Source organism: Triplophysa dalaica, chromosome 13, assembly GCF_015846415.1.
Source record: "Triplophysa dalaica isolate WHDGS20190420 chromosome 13, ASM1584641v1, whole genome shotgun sequence".
In the NCBI taxonomy this organism is placed as follows: Eukaryota; Metazoa; Chordata; class Actinopteri; order Cypriniformes; family Nemacheilidae; genus Triplophysa; species Triplophysa dalaica.
In genome coordinates this window covers 7880173-7892479 of record NC_079554.1, presented here as the reverse complement: position 1 = coordinate 7892479, position 12307 = coordinate 7880173, and the positions used below count along the sequence as shown (strand labels likewise).

Here is a 12307-nt window from a genome sequence, read left to right as displayed (position 1 = left end):
CAGTCAAATTGAGACAAGCATTAAGGGATGAATTTATACTCTTAAGCTCTACTGGACATGGACAGGAATATGAACCTCTTTAAGTGAGTTCATCTTGGCACTGAAGTGGGGGGTCTTGAGCATTCGCAGGAGGATGTCCAGCCGTAGATCATCAACCACGTTCACCAGCTCCCGTTGGAAACGCATGCAGAGGAGCTTAATAGCCGACAAGAGCTCGGGAATACTCACCAATCGCTGCGAGAAGGAAAAGAACAAACATTTAAAACTGAATTTTAATAGTTATACACTTTGGTAATTCATGTGTTGTAACCAAACAAACACTGCTAAATCATTGAAGGCATGTCATTTCTGCAGCCCTAACATTTTCACTAGGCTCACGATGCGATTCCGATTTCTAGACACGATTTTATCCACTTTTTTTAATGAGCTGCGGCAAATAAAAAATGAACAGCTAGATAAAAAATAAATAAAAAAATATCACTAGAGCGCCTAGCATCAGGTGTCTGCTCAATCACGAGCTCAGGCTCGCACATGCTTTCAGGCTCTCACTCTGCCCAACTAAACACCAAATAACAAGCAAATGGTAACGCAGACACGAGCGGAAGGAGGATCACTGCACCTTATCGATGATGTTTAATTAACAAATTTCGAGATGACCACGAGCAGATAACCCACTCGGCTGGTCCGCTTTCAGCAATCCCAGCATCTATCTTATCAGCTCAAGAGAGAACCACTACAAATAGACAAAGCAGTCTGTGTTCACACTTGACTTCTCTTTTAAAGCTGCTAGCGTGTGTTTAAAATTATAATCCCATGTAGTAAACCGTGTTTCAAAAAAATTCCTGATCGCTTTTTTAAAACGCCAGCGTCAGCGTCTTTTTCTGCATCTCAGAGTGTATTTTGAGGTTGAAAAAAGTTCAACTATTCAGAAAAACCTTTTCACAGCTAACCAATGACAGAGACCTGTCTTTCGATAACAACATGCAAGGAACGTGATTGGTCGAGAATGCTCAATCTCGAAAAGCTAGTTGAAGCATAGTATTCTATAAATGTAAGTTAACTCAATAACTTTGATTGCATCTCTATCGAGAATTTTTTATTGTAGTATTTAAATATGTGATGGATATAACGTAGACGCTCTCTGTTTATAATTAAAATAGATTTCTGTTGCGCTGCCTTTGAAGCCTGTCTCTCGAAGCTGCCTCAGCGCAAAAATGCTATCTATGAAAATTGTCGGCTGCTATTTGTAACCACAAAGCGCTCTGGATTCGGGCTGATTCCGGGCCCGGAGCCTTCTCCCCGGACATGGGGAGAGTACTCAGAGTTCGGAAGAAACCTTTTCCTGGACAGCACGCCAAATACGCATACCTTCCTGCTCATGAATGATCTATTTATGAATATCGCGCGTGTTTGAATTTGAGCGATTCGAGTGGGTGTGGCTTCAGTGCCAAAAGTCAGAACACGTATTTCAATGTCACTTTACTAGGACTTTAAAGAAATATCAGCATATCCACATTTAAGGTCTCGACCGACACATATTATAATCGATTTTCAACTGGCTCATGGTGAATCATTATAGCCTTACCAAAGAGAACTTAAAAAACAATTTGGCAGATGCAACAGGGACGTGATTATAGTACTAAGTCAGATTTTTATTCTATGACACCTTCAATAGATCCTCCAAAAAGTTAGACACGCCGCCTTTAAACAACTGCTCAATGTTTGAGAATGCTTATTGCATCTGTTTAGCACCATAAGCTTGCACAAGAAAAGTATCTTACCACTAAAAAAATTAACAAACCACCATAAAACCTAATGAAGAAATGTGTGTGGTTTATGGATGTCTTACCTTGTCTTTTAGGTCTTTTTCCTCAAGATTCTGCACATAAGTTATCATCTTATGGATGACTGGGTCCAGCATGGGCTACAAAATACAACAAAATCCATAACACGTCAAGTTTGCAGTGGCTGTGACACTGAGCCACAGTTCCAAATTCACAACTCAGTGCAGTCGAAAGTATCGTATGTGAAATAACTCTGCAGTCTTTCAGCACTGTGAAGCAATCATCAACAAATAAGGGTTTTTAATCCGACACTGCTGACATGTAGAGAGGTGTGAGGTGAGAGTAGATCCATTATGCAAACACTCACTTGCACCAGGTTGGAGTTGAGGTATTCTGCACACACACCGAGCGGCTGAACCAGAGCTGATACACACTGAGGAAGCACATACAGACAAACACGTTACTTTGATCAAAGGCTGAGCAAGCAAAAATGATTTAAAACTAAATTTGGTTAGAACGGTCCAGTTAAGGGGGGTTCACACCCCGAATTAAGCAATTTGAGCAAATAAATTACATACAAAGTAAATGCGAAGACGCGAATAGACGCAAACTCGCTGCAGGTGAAGCGAATGAAGCGAAACTGGCAGCGTGATTGCTGGGAGCGCGCGTCAATCTCGTTGTAGTTGAAAATATTTGTCATATTGTGTCACTCAAAGGAAAATAACGAACTTTTCCCGTGAGTAATGAAGAGCGTGGACAAGGTGTGAACCCAGCAAGTCCCTGTTAAATTACAGAGAATAATAAATGACTTCATTTTAAATAAGTGAACGAATAAATGACAGAATTGGTTATCCTTTAAAGGGATACTTCACCCAAAAATGAAAATGGTGACATCATCACCTTCGAGTTGTTCCAAATCTGTATACATTTCTTTGTTCTGATGAACAAAGAGAAAGATATTTGGAAGAATCCTTTTAATCAAACAGATCTTGGCCCCCATTGACTCCCATAGTATGATTTTTTTAATATAATTGTTTTGTTCTGTTCTGTTCAACACAAAGAAGACATTTTGAAGAATGTAGGACAGTTCTAGGGCACTTCTGACTTCCACTATATTTTTTCCTACTGTAGATCTGTCTGTTTATAAGCATTCTTCCTATCTTTTCTGTGTTCATCAGAACAAAGAAATTTACACAGATTTGGAACAACTCGATGGTGAGCAAATGATGACAGAATTTTCATTTTGAGGTGAAGTATCCCTTTAAAACGGATCCCTAACTACAAACTCTGGGTTTTAACAACATTTACACAACATCCTATGGGGTCTCTCTCCCTTCTTCTCTTTAGAGCTGTCCGCCAGCACAGAGACAGCACTTCTGAATCAGTCCACTGTTCAGAATCCAATGACTTCTCCATTAGAAAAAGAGTGAATGAAGTCTAGTCAGTGGAGGCGAGACTCTCTCTCTTGTTTCCTCACTATAATGACAACAACACCTCAATACAGATTAAATGGCTACTGTAGCTGAATCCCATCATGCTGTAACCGAAACAAATAACTAACAGCCTGAGCACCGGGAAGGAATTTCCCTCGCCTCCGATTTCCTGTTCCTGTGTTCAAGCTATTAATATGCAAATCCTAAATCAAAGCATCTTTTCCCTGTCGCCAGCTCTATCTCTCAGCCCTGGCACCCAGAACATGCTAATGCTCACCTTCAAAAGACATGCCGGCGGAACCGAGCACAAGGCGGCCTCACATCTCCAAGACAAGGAAGAGTTTTGTGTTTATACGCTTGCTTTAAGGGAGGAGCAGACAACCTGTTCGCTCGTTCATCCAACCATCCACCTGTCTGTCTGTCTATTTATCTAGGCTGGGTGATACTGTAATATTTCTCAGCCTTATGATAATATTTGATATTTACATTCCTATTCATGTACCTGCTCCAAAATCGCTTAAAAGTCTTTTTAGCCAATTAAAGACAATGTAAATAGTGAAACACAGTAAAATATAGCTAAAATACTAAACAATCCGGATATTTCTCATCTATTGTTTTGTGCATACTGAGGTTTCGGACATTTTTTTCATGACTCGATACTTATTGTCACGTACTATGTAGTATGGAAGTACACGATTTCGAACGCAAGGAAAGACTTGTCACTGTTTTTACTCAATAAACCACATCATTCAGGAGCATTTTTGTGACCAGTGATGCAAATTTCAACCCATCCATTTGTTCAATCTATTCATCATCATCATTAAACTCAATCACTTTTCTTGTTTTTTAAACCCTAACAACATCTGAAGGCTTGATGAGATCGTATTGGTTGATGAAGGCTGTGTTAATAATTAGCCTTGATGCTCTTGGGGTTTTTCACCTATAGGAAGGAGGCGTCTCTCATCTCTCTCTCTCTCTTCATCTCTCCATCTCACTCAGTGCAGTGTAGGATGGCCTGTGACGTTGAAAAAACACTTCCGAGCTCTTAAGCACTCCACTATAATAAAATCTCTGAACTCGTTCAACTCTCTCTATCTTTTTTTTAGTCTGAACATCTTACTCATGCTTCATGTCTTCTTAACAGTCTCTTGATCTGAAAGGACATTATAAAGCCATTCATTTTTCTGCCTTTCTTTCGGAGCTGGGGTTTGAGCTCCGAAAGTAGCTAGCTATCAGCCCATGACCGTTGTGCCCATTGTGGATTTTCTCTGTAATTAAATCATGCCGCCATTCTATGAGGACTTCATGTTAAAGTTCATGTAATGCCGTGGCCTCACCACAAGATAATTGGGTTGATTTCTCCACTTCTGAAAATCCTAGGTAAAGTCCTGATTTTCTTAAACGGTTCTACAGATGATCTTATCATATTTTCCTGTGGTGTGATGTGTCTTAAGAGTAATTGAACCTGATTCGGAAGAACATTGGAGCCGCCACAATCGCAAATTGTGAATATTCAACATGTTAATGAGCAGAAACCCCACAGGACAAAAGCACAAGAACTTTGTTGATTGTCACATGGAAAGATAGAAAATATCAAATCAGAAAGCGAGCTGACAAATGCATAACACGCATTCCAAACACTATCATTGCAATTACGAATAATATTTATAAAAAATGTCAGGTTAAGAGCTAGTGACAGACACATGGATCCGCTGTATCAAAATAGTGTGCTAATGCTATAATGTAGAACAGAATAACTGGGTTAGTGGAGCGGGTGGACCAGCAATTTTTTACCAAACAGTCTGAATATTATTTTTCAAAATGGAGAAATCATAAATTCAACAATATTTGAAAGTTGTTATAAAATGATATCTAGTGCTGTGCCACCTTAAATACTTCAGAAAATGCTGCGTGAAGAATTTCTTAAAGATAAATACTATTTGTAGAATCACATAAAAGGTCATTTGCACACATGTTTGTATTGTTTACATTGAACACATATATAATTAACATACAGTGAAATAATAAAAAAATCTGAAGTCTAAGAGATTTTGCAAGATTTCCTGTGTTTCTATTAAAATCTCTTTGTGTGTGATGTGTTTTCTTCATCACATCACGGGGCACCACACATGATAGGACCAAAACGATTAAATCTAGAATTTTTGTTGTCATGTTTGTGGTCTCTCACAGTTTTAAACTCTTATAAGATTCAAGAAATCTTTAGGTGAGGTCAAGCCTTTAAAAAAATGTTTGAAGTCTTACCCCTATCTCGATCTCTTCCTGGTTGAGCTTGCACTGAATGGCAGTGAAACCTCCCATTTCTCCAAACTGTAAATAACAGCAATATTCCATAAGACATATCAAACAAAATATATATTAGTCAGATGTGTGGTGTGCGATGGAATATAGAGGAGTCACAAAAACAATAAAATGTATTTCATTGCATTAGATTAACATTTACGCGTGTGGCAGATGCATCAAGATAGAAAACATCAAGTAGTATCTGCAAAGAAATGATGCTTGAGCTTTTCTCAGAACTACCTTCCCTCATTTTTACAAGTGTTTTGAAGGATGTAGGTCATGTTAAGTGGATGAATTAAATAACTTTCGTTCAGATTTACACAGATTGCTAATCACAAAATTGAAGTTCTTCACATTACCCAGCAAGTTTTGATGCATTCAAACACTTTATGTATTAATTTCGAACAATGTTTCTTGTACTAACATTGAAACCTAAAACTTGTTTAGAAATGATTTATGTGGAATCTTGTGGTATTTCTTCAAAATATATGTCACTTGGTTTGACATTTTGTCAAATGACCGAAAACCAAATATATTTGTAAGCGTTCTAGAGTTTGAAGGTCACTTTAACTCATGCACAGAATGTGTGAGTGTGGAAATTCTTACCCGATTCACTAAGTCCACCAACCAGCCGTGAGGCTCCTTTCCAATCAAAAAACAAAGACAAACAACCAATGGTTAATCCTGTAATACATTCATTAACACATACTTTCATCTTGCACACAAACACTAGTTCATTCTAGCAAATAATACCACAAATCATCGTGAATTTGCTCTGACTACCTTGATACATAGTTTAAAACTCCTAAAACATTTTGTTTCTATTGCCACCAAATCACAGTGGTTAACGGACCACTATCAGCTTAATAGTCAAACAGATTATTGGTAAAAAATAAGGTCATTCTGGTAGGCTTTCTTCTGCTTTGTCACTATGTTCAACCTGCAATCTACAAAACCAGTTTTTCTGAACTTTAGGCTGTATTGTTGAAACAGCACACAAACAGCACATGTTATTTCAGAATACCTTCTGGTAGCTGGAGCTTGGAGATACAGCAAACATGTTGTCCTCTCCAAACACCTCAGCCCAGTTCCTCTGACACGCCTTCATCCGATTCTTAAAGTGATACTCATTGTCAGGGTTACAAGCCTGTCAATCAACAACACAGGGAAAAAGTTATTAAAGCAATAGTTCACTCAAAAATTCTGTTTTGTTTCACGCTCGCTCATGTTGCTTCAAACACGCATGCTGTTAATTTTCCAGACAGGAAAAGTTTTTGACCGTATTTCAAAAATACGTAGGAGATCTGTTAATAAAACAATAAACGTTTTGGTGAAAAATTCTACATAAAAAATCTGTAGCTATACAGCTATAAGTTTTTTACAGTGTAAGGTACCTAATTTGACCTATACAGCATTTAATATTTTGCAAGCAAATGTGTACCATAGTAAGAACTCCCAAGAGGCCGATGGGTATGGGGTCCAGTTTGACTCTCTCAGCGACGAGTTCCACCAGCAGCATCAGCATGTTGTAAATGCCCTCATGAATCTCTGTTCCCCATTTGTGCACGGCACTTGACGTCAGCAACTACAAGACAACAAAACAACTTAATAATTACCGTTATTACACATCTTTATGTTTTTAACTCCTGCAAGTCAGTGTCATTTCTAGGGCTGTGACGGTGGTTGTGACAACCGCACCACCGGGGTGGTGAAACGCCATGACGGTGGCAAACTGCTGACGAATATAGGTGTAATAAATATGAAAGTTGCGATGACGATTGCTAATTGTAGCCTTTCAGTTATGGATGAGGCGCGCGCAGGTTTTGCCGCGATTGTGGAGAGACAACTAATTATTTGCGCTCCTGTGCACATCTTCTGAACGCGCATTTAGTGCAGCTTTACACATTTTAATCAACAATGTAAACACGTAAATTTCCCATCAACGAGTAGGAAAAAGTATCAATTTTATTGCAATCTGAATAGGGAAGCCAAGGTATGTTTAAACAGTTTGTTTCAAATGTAATTGTGAATGCCTTTAAGGATTACGCAACTGACTGAAGTCACCACTGCAACAAGAGCTTTTTTATTAAATATTTAACCTTCTTACATCATTTGAGTTTTCATTATTTACTGATGTTTATTTAAATGTTTTATATGCTGTAGTGTGCCGTCTCATTTATGGATTAGCGTGTTAAACATTGACGGATATATCATCCTCATTTATTTCAGATATCATATTTCTATTTCAAGTATCTTACTTTTTAACAATTTCAAGTATTTAAATATGTTATATATTTCTCTTCCGCTCGTTATGTGGTTGCTACACGCAAATATAATAATGTAAATATAATTTATATAAATAAGCAATATTTCTCAACCACCCCACAACCGCGGTTTATTTGTCCATTACCACAGCGGTGTAAAAACGGCACCGTCACAGCCATACCCATTTCATCAATTACATGCCTGAATATCACAACACACAAACCTTCTTGAAGGCCTCAGGCATACATCTGTCAATGAACCTCTTGCAATTCTCATCTGCATCAGCCAAGCCTAGAAAGAAAAAGGATTAAAGATGTTTCTTTTTAGGGCTGAAACGATCCCTTGAGTAACTTGAGAAATTCGAATACAAAAAATCATTGATGCACTTTTTTTGCATGAAACAATGGTGTCATCACCTCTATGCTATTGCAATTGGCTTTAGGAGGAAATTCCATTAGTATTAGTAAACACATAAATGTGCTTAAGTGAGAATCCCATCAAGTCACACACACATGCGCACGTACACATATAACATACATACACATAAGTACTCACCCATTCTGGCCAGACAGCTGGAGGCGATGAGACACTTCCCGAGAGATTCCTCTCTCTTGTATGGGATGGACCAGTGGTCAGTGAACACTCTGCTTTCCAACTCATACAGATTAGTGGTTGGAAACTCCATACTGTTCCCAGAACAGTTCCCATTTTCATCATTACTTCTCTATCAGAGAGAGAACGAAAAAAAGTTACAGAATATGATCACTCACCCTAACTTCATTTGTTCTTTTAAATGAAATGTTTAAATGCTTTGAACAGACAGAACGAAAGAGACAGGAAACCACTGGTGTTATGTGAACCTGCATACTCTATGTTCACTAACCACTGCGCCACAGCCCCAACCTTACAGCGGTCTCATTTGATTATTAAGATCCCTCCTTTTATATTATAGAATTTCTTTTATAGCTACACTAAAGGGTATTCATGGCACTTTACATCCTAATACCAACAAAAACTTTACAAAAATATCATTCAATACACAATTACTCAACAACGCTTATTATAACAGTGAAATAAAGTTGGTAACCCAACAGCAGAGGCACCCATTCACTTTTATTGTATGGACACAAAACCAATGCAAGTGAATGGGAACCGTCGCTGTTCAACAATATTCTTAAAATATCTTATTTTGTGTTCTCATACAAGAAATTCATTCAGGAGAAGGTGAGTAAATAATGATAGAATTTTTATTTTTGATTGAACTACTGTATCCCTTTAGTGAAAAAACTTCATTAGTCTAATTTATGAAATGGATTGTGGAAGATGTAATTTAACATTGAGGAAATACAAATTTTGATATTGTTGTATGTAAGAATCTACTGCCATTATAGTCCTCAAATGTCAGACATTTTCAATTTAACAGTAGTAAAACAGTCGTTTGTGCTTGAAATGCCACTACATTAAACCAACGCTACTTAATTTAACCTTCATAGAAACCCCAAAACATTATTTTGGATTACAATACAATCTTTAATACGACCACTTATTTATTCATTCTACCAAACAAAGATCAGGGTGGACGATGACCAATATATAAAATACAAGACTTAAATAAAACAATTGCAGTAGAACAAACACCAAAACATGCCAATCCATTTCACACAATATTTGCCCAAAAATCCCTTATGTTCATTTTTAATTGGCCAAAAATAAGCAAATTAATTGGGATGCCCACTTAAATTGAACAAATAGGACAAAATAAAGCTGAATGTTCCTCATTTTAAGATTTGACAAGTACAATGTGTAAAAATTTCATTTGACTTATTTACTAGGCTTGTTGTGATATTCAGTGTCACCGTTGATTCATGGTGTCCACCCACAACCCAACTACATCACTTGTCCACCGCGGCAACAACCCCCACCGGCATTTTGAATTTTTATAAATCACTTAGTTTAGTTTAAGCTGCCATTTTTTGGCTGTTTTCGAAGCTTTCATTATGTTTTTTTGCATGTTTTACAATGGATGCTCATTTTTCTAGTTTCAATAAACGCTTTATATTTAACCTAATTCAAGTCTATTGTTCACCATTGTCCCTATTCTAACAAAACGATTGGATTTTTCTGGTTTCTAAAAACTCCCTCTTTCCGGAACGCTCTTATTGGTAAAGCTGACCCAGTCTGTCATGATTGGTTCCCCCGCTTAGCGCGTGTGTCTGAAGATGTCCCACCCATACCATATCAGCGAGCTTCCGCTTCACAGCTGTTGTGATTGGTCGTTCCCCTCTCAGTGCACGTGTATTCCCAAGCTTTGGCAATAAAAAGTAACAATGGCGTCAACTTCACTTCATCAAATAAAAACACGTGGATATATTGAAGTGGATACTGAATGAAGGTATGCTTGTGCATATGCAAACTTCAATCTTTGTTAGAGATCACAATTTCTTTTCTACTATGGTGAGGGAAATAACACCGGGCGTCAGACCGGTTATATTAATTACACTAATAAAATATGCATTAATATTGGAACTAAATATATTAAAATAATAAAAAAAAGGGAAGACTAGGTTTAAAGTTGTTCCACAAGAGGGATAGACACCAACTGAACGAGACAAAGCTGCCGATGTAAGTAATGTTTATCAACAGTCTGAATTGAAGGAAAATGTCCAGTATATATAGGAAGATCACATTAGCATATGATATTGAAGGGAATGAAGGCAATAACGGCTAAAAAGATCATACTAGTTATGATCTCACGTTGTGTTAGTATAACTTACTTGTCAATGACAAGTGCTAAAATCAACGTTATTCCGCTGAGATCTGCAGGTGCCCATTCTACTACTATGTACTACTAGGATGCACTTTTTGCTGTGCTGTTTTTTGTCTCAGGACGAATGATTTGAGACCTTTAAAACAGCAAAAAAATTGCCATGGCAGTACTACATGTGTGTTGTGTTGACACGCCGGATGGAAGAGGGGTGGGGTGCGCAGTAACTCATTATATTTAAAAAAAAACATTCTCCAAAACGGGTTACTGTGAGCTAAGCTTCTTTTGACATGGCAAAAAGGTTTTGTTTAAACAGCCATTGAGTGTTTTTAAGCAAAATATGTTACGGTCCTTCGCCTCTCACCCGCGAATTACGTCTTTGGGCCAGGGGCACTGATAGATAAGAGAATGGTTGAAAGAGGGCAGACGAAAAAAAATAATGCCTGAATGTGCCGTTTGCGCAATATAACATTTCTGCACCTTCAATTTATAATACGCAAAAATGCCAGGAAAAATTGTCGCAAAATGCGACCATTCAATTGCAGACTAGATCCCTGAAAGATCAAAAGCAAGATTTAGTTAGATGGACGCATTTTCGACCACCCCGCAGCAAACTCCCCATCCGGTGTCACCAGTATTACTGGTGTTTTACACCATCCCAATTATCTATATCTTCTGTATCACATTCACAGCTAATTCTGCAATCTGGCACCAGTCCACATTTGTCTTTGAACGCGAAAGGAAATATGCTTGGCTGTTGATTTCTAAAAACCATTTATCTCATTATTTATCTAACCATTACATAACACAACTTTAAATAGGCAGTTATTTGAATGGGTCTGGTGCACATGCTGTATTAGATTACATTGCAAAAACCTGCACACTGTGCAAACAGGAAACAGTTCTGACAGAAGAATATTAGTATACAAGACATATGTTTACCCTTGAGTTAGAATAAGTGAATGTACAATCAGAGAGAGAAAAATGGAGGTCACCTTCTCTCTCTCTCCCTCGGGGAATGTTGCATGTGGTGTTCACTAGACCCAGAAGCCATTTTCTAACTAAGGGATTGGTTGTGGTCGGGGTGATTGGCTCCCTGTGGGCAGGGTCTTAAGTTCAGGGGTTAAATTAAGGCTCTTCTGACCTCTGTGAACTTCATCTGTTACTGATTACATATTACAGAGACATACTGAGAGCAGGTTGAGCTTGAATGAAGAGCAGCGCACATGATACGGACATTTCAAGATGTTCGTTTCATATCATTTAAAACCATAACGTCATGTTTCAAAACAGTGGTTACAGGCTTCTGTTCTGTTTTACTTTTACTAACACTGGATTTTACCATTGTGGTCTATGCCTGGTCGGACTGGGAAGCAAATTCGATAAAACTTTGTATTGTGCGAGTTCTGGGGGGAGATGAACATCTGTTTTTCGTAAATATAGCGGTAATACATAATCAATCCAGCAATAAAAACATCACACTTTTCCACTTATCTGAAACAACCGGTCAGGTGGTGTAACCTTCCTACAGTAAAACAAATTTTAGAACGCGACCTATCACGTGTGCAAACCGATTGTCTGTGGCTGTGCAATGCATTGCTTATTATAACGTTGTAAATAACATTAAGTTTCTTGGACTGACCGATCAAATCGCTTTATAAGACGCAAATCATTATGAGCCGCAGGAATTCTTTCATATTGAAAAGCAGCGTTTTGGACGTTTAAAGATGTGGCGTCTCAGGAAGACGTGCATTTAAAGC

At 38.0% G+C, this 12307-nt stretch overlaps 1 protein-coding gene across 1 annotated transcript in view; it reads right to left on the bottom strand.

Annotated features, from left to right (window-relative positions):
- usp24 (ubiquitin specific peptidase 24) overlaps positions 1–12307 on the bottom strand; it is a 53031-nt gene that overhangs the window by 30544 nt on the left and 10180 nt on the right. The window contains 9 exon segments of the mRNA XM_056763902.1: positions 76–234; positions 1850–1924; positions 2152–2217; positions 5480–5545; positions 6125–6160; positions 6543–6665; positions 6960–7103; positions 8007–8074; positions 8339–8507. Coding sequence (XP_056619880.1) covers positions 76–234; positions 1850–1924; positions 2152–2217; positions 5480–5545; positions 6125–6160; positions 6543–6665; positions 6960–7103; positions 8007–8074; positions 8339–8507 — 906 coding nt within the window.